Genomic DNA, 9380 nt, shown 5'->3' with positions numbered 1-9380 from the left:
CCTTCCAACCCTGAGATTCTATGATTCTATTACACTGGTGTCAATCGGGAGTAATCCCATTGGATCCATCTGCCAGAGCTGTGAATTGCTCTGCTGGCTGGAAGAACAGCTTATTATAGCCATTTCACACATGGGGAAACTGAGGCACGGGGCGACCTGAAGTGACTCCCCCAAGGTCACACAGGATGTCTGTGGCAGGGACAGGATGTTATACTCCAGAGTCCTGAGTGTCCCCCCTCCATCCTAGCTCTGACCAGAAGCAAGCCAGCTCCTCCTCTAGCCACTAGCCCTCACTCCCCTCCAGAGCCAGGGACAGAAGCCAGGGGTCCTGATGGGTGGCCAGCAACCCTGGCTGGACTGGGCGAGGCTCTCCCCACACTCTCCAAAGCAACCAGGAATGGGCCCTTTGCAGCATCCCAGCTCAGGGCTATGTCACTTCCCTGCAGCCTGCCACTGGGTGCTGGGGAGCTTGCCCCATCCCAGGAGCCACACATGGAGCCTGTAGTGTGGGGCCATGCCTAGATGGCAGGGGGCTCCCCCCCGAGGCTCGGGTCACAGCTGTGTAGCCAGAGAGCAGCTGGGGCAGGGACCACGGAGCCACAGTGCAGGGTAGGACAGGACAGCCCATGATGGGGCATCACAGGGGCGATGGGGCAGGCTGGGTGCTGGTGGGATGGGCTTGATTTCCCAAGAGACATCTGGGAAGCATCAACTCCTGCTCCAGCTCCGAGGGTTTGGGGCTGGGGGCTGCAGAATTTCCCAAGGGGGCGACTGCTCTTTCCCAGAGACGCTGGGGTAGGAATCCAGTGTAGCGGCTGGGTGGCTGCAGCACTGTCTGCGAATCCATAGGAGGAGGGTGGGTCCTACCAGAGCAGAGCTGCGCCCCCCCAGGCCCGTCCAGCCCAGTATCCCTCCCTTGCCCCCCCAGATCAAATCCACAGGTGCATCCAGTCCAGGTCCCCCCTTCTGCTCCACAGATCAGCAGTGCTGTGCCAGAGCACCATGTGCTGGGGACTGGAGGAGACTTACCCGCCCTCTCTCCAGCCCCAGGAGATTTGCCCAATACACCCCCTCCATTCTACCCCATGCTCTGCCCTGGCCCAGCTGGGCTTATTCCCAGAATGCACTGGGGCAGGGCAGAGCTGGGGTCCCTGAGGCGAGGTTGGCTCTTGGGGAGCTGCCCAGGTGGCCAGGGCATTGGCTCCCAGGGCCAGGCTCCCAGGCAGGGTCAGCAGCTGCTGGGGAGTTCAATGAAGGGCTGGAGGGGTATGCGGGCTGATGTGTCTGGGACTGTGGGGCGAAGCACCTGAGGTCTTGGGGGGGCTGTCTGGTCATGTGGGGGGAGGTGACACCCCTGGGATGTGGCTGGGGAGTTTTGGTGGGGGTAATGTGACTGGGGGGTGTAACGTGGCTAAGGGATCTTGGGAGTGATGTGGCTGGAGCGGTGATGTGGCTGGCAGTGTGTTGGGGGGGGTGATGCTGCTGGGTGACATGGCTAGGGATGTGGTGGGGTGACACCCCTGGGAGTGTGTGGACAACTGACGTGGCTGGAAGGGTGATGTGGTTGGGAGGTGACGGGGCTGGGGGCTGGAAGTGGAGTGATGTTGCTGGGGTGGTGGACGACTGACACGGCTGGGAGGGTGACGTGGCTGGAGTGTGTGTGGATGACTGACATGGTTGGGAGGTGACAGGGCTGAGGGGTGATGTGGCTGGGGGGTGTGTGGGTGTGATGTGGCTGGCAGTGTGTTGGGGGTGACGTGGCTGGGGGCTGGGAGTGGGGAGAGGAGTGATATGACTGGTGTGGTGGACAACTGACGTGGCTGGAAGGGTGGTATGGCTGGGGTGTCTGTGGATGACTGACATTGCTGGGAGGTGGCATGGCTGGAGGTGTGTGGATGACTGACGTGGCTGGGGGTGACATGGCTGGGGGGTGTGGGGGAATGTGTGGCTGTGACGTGGCTGGCAGTGTGCTGGGGGATGACTTGGCTGGGGGCTGGGAGTGGGGAGGGGAGTGATGTGGCTGGGAGGGTGATATGGCTGGGGTGTTGGGATGACTCATGTGGCTGGGGAGTGTGTGGATGACTGACATGGCTGGGGGCGTGTGGATGACTGACGTGGTTGGGAGGTGACGTGGCTGGGGGCGTGTGTGGGTGTGATGTGGCTGGCAGTGTGATGGGAGGTGATGTGGCTGGGAGCTGGGTGTAGAGAGGGGAGTAATGTGGCTAGGGTTGTGGATGGCTGATGGGGCTGGGAGGGTGACATGGTTGGGGAGTGTGTGAATGACTGACATGGCTGGGAGGTGATGTGGCTGTGTGTGTGTGTGGACGACTGACATGGTTGGCAGGTGACGTGGCTGGGGGTGATGTGGCGGGGGGAGTGTGTGGGTGACGTAGATGGGGGTGTGCGGAGGGGGACACCCCTGGGAGGTGGGAACAGTCCCAGGATGGGTGGGGTGGTTGAAGCTTAGGGCTGATGGGCTGTGGGTGTGTGGGGAGCCAGCCCTCCAGCCTGGCTGCCAGGGTTCAGCTGACTAGCCTACGTCCCCAGGGTTGGGAGAGCCCGAGGGAGAAACTGACCCCAGGGAGCTAGAGGGGGAACTGGTCCCAGGTTGGGGGGCTGTTCTGCACCAGGCTGGGGCCTGTGGGGAAGTTTCCTGGCAAATACACACACCAGCCTCCGGGGGGGGGGGCCAGGGAGCAAGTCCATTTGTTCATTTTTCTTTTTATTTCCAGTTTCAAATTTTCTACAAGAAAAGAATAAAAAAAATAGAGAACTCTACGGATCGTCCAGCTGCCACGGCAACCATCGTCATGGGGCCGAGGCCATGGCACCGATCACCATGGAGACGAGGCCACAGCACCGAGCACCGGCGGCCACAGGAGGGAGGCCACACAACGATCAACACGGAGACCACGCTACAGCATGAGTCCCCATGGAGACAAGGCCAGGGTGTGGACACTCACCCACCCAGGGACCCTTCCATGGACACGGCCCTCCCCAGGACACGGCCGCCCCTGCTCGGCCCGCTTCGTGGGCAGCTCTCCGTGTCCCAGAGCCGCATAGACCCACAGCCTGCGCCGGGGCCTCCGTTAGCACGACAACACTGGAACCGACAACGGAGACGTCTACAGACACTAGGAAACTACCACCACAACCCCAGGGGAGAGCACCCCGCTAGCCAGAGTGCCCCACAACAGCCCCCTGCCAGCCACCAGCCTCTGCCAGCCAGGGCACCCTGACTCAGCCCCCGGCCAGCCAGAGCACCCCACTACACCCAGAGTGCCCCACCACAGTCCCTGGCCAGCCATAGCCCCCTGCCAGCCAGTCGGGTTGCAGAGGGCGCAGGGCAGCAGGGGCTGTCCACTCCCCACGGCTCTCTGCCCCTCACCAGGCATATCCCCCATCAGTGGCTCTCTGTCCCCCAACTCTCTGCCCCCTCGTGGCTTCCCTCCCCTGCTGGCTCACTGTCCCTATGAGTCTACTTTCTAGCAAGTTCTCCCGCCCAGTGTTAGTGTTTCATGTCTACACTACAGGCCCCTGCGTCCGCCTTGCCCCACTAGTGGGAGGACTGGGGGGTCATGTCCCTGCCCCGCCCAGGCACTGGGATCTCCAGGCCCCGTGTGGAGAGCGGGGCCCCGGCTGGCCACTCCGCTGCCTCAAGCCAGCACCAGCTCCAGCTCCCCTTGCCTCTCACTGGGCTCCGTGTCCATAGGGGCTCCGGGGGGCTGTTGGGACATGTGGGGCACGGCGGTGGGGGGCTCTTCCCCAACTCCAGGCCCCTCGTCCTGGGGGTGCAGTGGGGGCTGCTCCCCATCCTGCCCCAGGCAGGCGTGGGGCCGTGCGGGGGGGGCCGTGACAGGGCGGCGCCCCCGGGCCTTGCGGCTGTGGTGGACCTGCAGGTGCAGGGCCATGAGCTCAGGTGCGGAGGTGGCAAAGGGGCAGAAGAGGCATCGGTGCAGGGTGAGCTCACCAGGCGGCACCCCCTCTAGCGCCGGCCGCAGCGACAGGTCCAGTGGCTCGAAGTCGGCTCGGCCGTTGCGCAGGGCTCGGCCAGCGCAGGCCGGCTTGCGGCGGGACGGTCGGGGCAGGGGCTCGTGGCTGGCCGTGCCCCAGGCCTGCGGCAGGAAGGCCCCGCGGTACTTCTCGGCGGCCTGCAGGAGCAGCTCCGGCGGGAAGGCGGGCGGCTTGGCGGGAGCACTGGGGGCGGGGCGGCCCCTCGGCTCCAAGCCCCCGGCCGCCCCGGCACCAGTGCTGTTCTTCTGCTCGCGGTGGTGGCGCTGCAGGTGGTACTTGAGAGAGCCGGACTGGGTGCCAGCGTAGTCGCAGTGTGGGCACTTGTAGGGGCGCTCGCCTGCCGGAGGAGAGGGGAGACATCAGACCCTGCTGGGGAGCCCAGAGAGAGACAGACGCAGAGCAAGAGGGACACAGAGAAACACGGAGGCCCGGACGGACACAAAGACAGGCCAAGTACCGGGCTAGTTTATTCCACGCACCCACGCACACTTAACACCCACATGCATGGGCACTGTGCACACACGCACACTACACCCCCCTCCACACACATGCACACTTACACCCACCCACCCGCGCTTCACACACGCACACAAACCAAGACGATAGCTTTGCTGGTGTAACTCCATGTACCCTCTGGGCTCACGCCGGCAGAGATCACACCGTTTCACTCCCCTGTGCCAGCAGGACAGACGGATGCAAAGACTCACCACAGACACTGATGTACAGACACAGATGCAGACAGACAGACAGACACACCCAGGCATGTCAGCCTAGCTCCCTTGGGGCATCCCAAGCAGAACCGATTTTGGACTCCAGCATGGCACTTTTTACCAAACAGCTGCCATCCTCCATCCCCCCTTTTTCTGGTTTTGTCCCTAATAATTTGGGGAGTAAGTGAGGAACACTGGAAACCCACCATTTTTTGGTTTTAAACAAACCTGGAAAATTCTAAAAAAAGTCCATGTTGGGGTGAAATTTTTGTTTTCACACAAAAAACACTTTCTTTGATGCAACTAAAATATCAGTCGAGACCTCGCATCCAGATCATGCCAGGCACCCTGGCCAGGCAAGCCCATCAGGACCATCCAGTCCAGCCCACTGCATGGGCCAGGATGCAGACACCCACCCAGGGACACCCTTCTGCTCTGGGCACCAGCTGCCCTACCCAGCCTGCTGCCCTACCCAGCCCACTGCCCCACCCTAAGTCCACTCCATGTGACGCCAGCTTTGTGATCTGGAGACCTGCTCAGATGCAACCACCTCTAAGGCGGAACCCACTCCCAGGAAGTCTCAGGAAACCCTTTGGCACAGGGAAGGTAATAGCCTACTGCTGCTGCCAGCACAGGCAGTCCCACCAGCAGCATGGCTGGCGGAGGCTGGAGTTGTGGGGCTGCCAGTCCAAGTGCAGTTCCTGAGGTGCCCTGCACTGCATGGGCTCCACTCTGTCTTTCCCCTCCAGACGGAGGGGCCGTAGAGAGCCTGGGTAGGGCTCTGTCCTGCAGGCCCCCCAGGGCCCAGCTCACCTGTGTGGACGCGCAGATGAACCTTGAGATGGTGGGAGGAGCGGAAGGTTTTCCCACAGTATGGACAGTCTTTGCCTGACGTGCCACGGCCCCCATCCGGACGCAGGGCCCCCCCGCGCAGCCCCTTCTCCTCTGCACAGACAGGAGGGACAGCGTGAGCCCAGGAGATGGGGGCTCAGGGGAGGGGCAGGGAGTGCAGGCCTGTGGGGCTGGGGGGACATGGGGAGGTGGGAGGCACCTCAGGGTGCATGTGGGTGGGAGGGATGCAGAAGATGGGTGGGAGCTGGGGGGTCCGTACTCACCCTGTATCCCCGGGTTGGGCAGGTGTGGGTAACGGGGACACAGAGGGTGGGGGTGTTGTGGGGGCTGTACTCACCCTGTATCCCCGGGCTGGGCAGGACCTTGGTGCCGGGGGGATGCAGGTGGGATAAGAAGGGGGGTGGGGGTGGGGGCCATATTCACCCTGTACCCCTGGGCTGGGCAGGGTCGTGGTGCTGGGGGTATGTAGGCGGTGCAAGGGGGTGCTGTGGGTGGGGGGTGCTGTGGGGGCCGTACTCACCCTGTACCCCCGGGCTGGGCAGGGCCGTGGTGCCGGGGGTATGTAGGCAGTGTAAGGGGGTGCTGTGGGTGGGGGGTGCTGTGGGGGCCGTACTCACCCTGTACCCCCGGGCTGGGCAGGGCCGTGGTGCTGGGGGTATGTAGGTGGTGTGAGGGGGTGCTGTGGGTGGGGGGTGCTGTGGGGGCCGTACTCACCCTGTATCCCCGGGCTGGGCAGGGCCGTGGTGCCGGGGGTATGTAGGCGGTGTAAGGGGGTGCTGTGGGTGGGGGGTGCTGTGGGGGCCGTACTCACCCTGTACCCCCGGGCTGGGCAGGGCCGTGGTGCCGGGGGTATGTAGGCGGTGTAAGGGGGTGCTGTGGTGCTGTGGGGGCCGTACTCACCCTGTACCCCCGGGCTGGGCAGGGCTGTGGTGCTGGGGGTATGTAGGCGGTGTAAGGGGGTGCTGTGGGTGGGGGGTGCTGTGGGGGCCATACTCACCCTGTATCCCCGGGCTGGGCAGGGCCGTGGTGCCGGGGGTATGTAGGTGGTGTAAGGGGGTGCTGTGGGGGCCGTACTCACCCTGTATCCCCGGGCTGGACAGGGCCGCACCCCAGCCACTGCCTGCGTTGGAGCCTCCCCCGCCGTCCGTGGGCAGCCCGTGTCCCGCTGCCGCATGGAGCGAGGCCAGCGCCCCCAGGGCCCGGCCCCTGGCCCAGTCGCCATCCTGGGGCCGGTGGCTGCGGCTGTGTAGGGCCATCTGCTGGTAGGTGGCAAAGGCCCGGGCGCAGTCGGGGCAGCGGTGCTGTCCCACGCCGGCGCCACCCTCCTCCCTGGCCATCTCGCCCCCGCTGTGCCGCCGGCGCTCCCCCCACGGCTGGGCCGCCACCTCCTGCCCGCTCTCCACTGCGCGGGCCGTGGCCTGGAGCCGTTCGGCGCAGCTGGCGTCGCCCGGTGGACGCAGCTCCAGGTAGCCCAGGAAGGAGCCCTGCTCGGCCTTGTCCGGGGGCGGCAGGAAGGCGGGATACAGCGCCTCGTAGCCCAGCAGCAGCCCCCGAGGCGCCTTGGGCTTCCCGCCGGCTGCTGGCACGGCCGCAGCCCGCTCCCCCTTCAGCCCCAGCTTGCTGAGATGCACCTTCATGTGGTTCTTGAGGAACCAGGGCTCCTTGAAGCAGCGCCCGCAGACCTGGCACTTGTGGTCGAAGGAGTCCTTGTGTTTGCGCATGTGCCCCTTGAGGAACCAGGACTGGGTGAAGGCCTGGCCGCACACCTGGCAGCGGAACTCGGCGGGGGGCGGCGCGGCGGGGGCCGGAGGCGCCGGGGGGGCGTGGGCCTCCCGGCTGTGCCGCTGCAGCTCCCCCTCCTGGGCGGCGGCAAAGGGGCACTGCCCACACTTGTAGGGCTGGTGCAGGATCCGCAGGTGTCGCTCCCGCTCGCCCAGCGTCCGGAACTTGCCTTTGCAGAAGGGGCAGCGGAAGCTGGGGGGAGGCAGTGGCGGTGGGGGTGACGGGGGGGCAGGGGGTGGGGCTGGCGGGGGGATAGGCAGTGGGGGGGGTTCCTCCTCCTCCTCTTCCTCCTCTTCTTCCTCCCCCTCGCTGGCGGCTGGCGGGCCCCGTCGAAGCAGCGCCCGCTCCTCCAGCTCCAGCAGCAGGCGGCTCTGGTGGCTGAGGCGGGCGCAGGCCTCGGGGCGGTGGGAGCGGAGGTGGAGCCGCAGGAGGCCGCGCTGGGCAGCGCGGTGCCCGCAGTAGGGGCAGGTGAAGGGGGTCTCGCTGGCGTGGATCCGCGTGTGCAGTGCCAGGATGCTGTTGAAGCGGAAGCGCTTGCCGCAGACGGCGCAGGGGTAGGGCCGGGCTTTGCGCCCCCCGCCCGCCCCCAGCGCGGGCCCCGGCCCGTTGAAGTACCGCTGCAGGTCCAGCTCTCCGTTGAAGGCCGGGTTGTCGCCCTCGCCAGGGGACAGCCCCTCGGGCAGGGGGGACGGCGGCAGCTCCTGCTGGGGTGGGGGAGACGGCAGGGCCGCACAGCTGGCAGGGCTGGAGTCCACCGCCTTGTGTGGGGACGGCGACCGGGAGTCCACCTCCTGCAGGGGACAAGAGGGAAGGGGAGCACTGGAGCTGGAAGACAAGCGAGGAATAAAGGGAGCCCAGGAAGGGCCCCCTCCTGACTCCCAATAGTTGGAGATTGGGTGAGAGATGGGCTGGAAACGGACTTCCCAAGCCAGGAAAAAAGTTGTGATTTTGGACCTGAGGTGACCGATGCCTGAGTCTGCAGAGAGCCTGAGCCCATCGCTGTGAGACGGGGAAGCTGCCCCAAGTGAGACTGTCACAGCTACGCTGTCTGGAGGGGCCCCCAGAACGACACTGCTCTGGCGGCCTCTCCAGCGCCACCCTGGTAGCGTCTCCACGCAACGACGACTGATGCAAAGCAATGCCCTAATCTTCCTGAATGGGTCCTTTAACCCAGGGGTCCAATATGACGAAGTGGGAATTTTCTGTAATATTTTCATGAAGTCTATGTGTGCCTCAGTTTCCCTCTATAGTTTGCATTGTTGCTCAGCAGAGGGGAAAGGGGACAGCACAGGACACAGGGTGCGGGTGACTCCTTGCTGTCTGGACTGCAGTGAATGGGGTTGCTAAGGAACTGATTGAAACCAACTCAGCTCAGCAGAGGGTCCACAGAAACAAAGGAAGCCCCAAGGACCGAACAATTGACACTCAACAGCGCAGGCAGGTGGGGCTGTGAACTCAGCCTGGCCCTGCCTGGAGACAAAGGAGGAGAGGTGACCAGCAGGGGACAAAGTATGGGCCTCGCCTGGTGGACTGTGTCTTAACCTCTGTCTCTGTGCTAACCTGAGCTCTCGAGCGCTGTGTGCCAGGCGACAATAAACTGCTGCCTGGTTTGAAAACGCAGCCTGCTGCCACTGTAAATACTTGCTGAGCGCGCTCAACAAGCCTCAGCGGGACTCGCTGGCAAGCTCAGGGCATGACGCAGGACGGCTGGAGCCCCGAGGCTCAGGCACTGAGGCCGCGTGGCCTCCCCTGAAGGAAGCGTTGGACCCCTTAGCGTTCTGGCCCACTGAGAGTGTTAAAAGCTGGGGCCTAGCACAGATCCTATGGCTCCATGAAACTCAGCAATTCCAATCCGCTGCCTGGCTGGGGTGAGGGCATCCGCTGTCTGTGTTTACACCCTCATCAGTTCTCCTTTCCAGGAGGCCTCCCTCTCCCCCAGCCACTGCCTCCAGGCCCAAGGCTAGGAAATGGGATCCAGTCCCAGGAAGCGTCCCAGTGGGATGGAAGAGCACTTACCTCCAT

At 64.4% G+C, this 9380-nt stretch overlaps 1 protein-coding gene across 1 annotated transcript; it reads right to left on the bottom strand.

Moving 5' to 3' along the window:
* Positions 1–3656: 3656 nt before the first annotated feature.
* Positions 3657–9380, bottom strand: ZNF219 (zinc finger protein 219). Its single transcript, XM_077832521.1, has 4 exons — positions 9375–9380; positions 6655–8149; positions 5538–5669; positions 3657–4351 (listed from the first exon to the last, which is right to left on the bottom strand). The coding sequence occupies exons 1-4, from the start codon at positions 9378–9380 to the stop codon at positions 3657–3659; spliced, it is 2328 nt and encodes a 775-aa protein (XP_077688647.1).

The sequence above is a fragment of the Eretmochelys imbricata genome, chromosome 13, assembly GCF_965152235.1.
Source record: "Eretmochelys imbricata isolate rEreImb1 chromosome 13, rEreImb1.hap1, whole genome shotgun sequence".
NCBI classification, from domain to species: domain Eukaryota; kingdom Metazoa; phylum Chordata; order Testudines; family Cheloniidae; genus Eretmochelys; species Eretmochelys imbricata.
The sequence above is the reverse complement of the archived record's forward strand: the minus strand, read 5'-3'. Positions and strand labels throughout refer to the sequence as shown.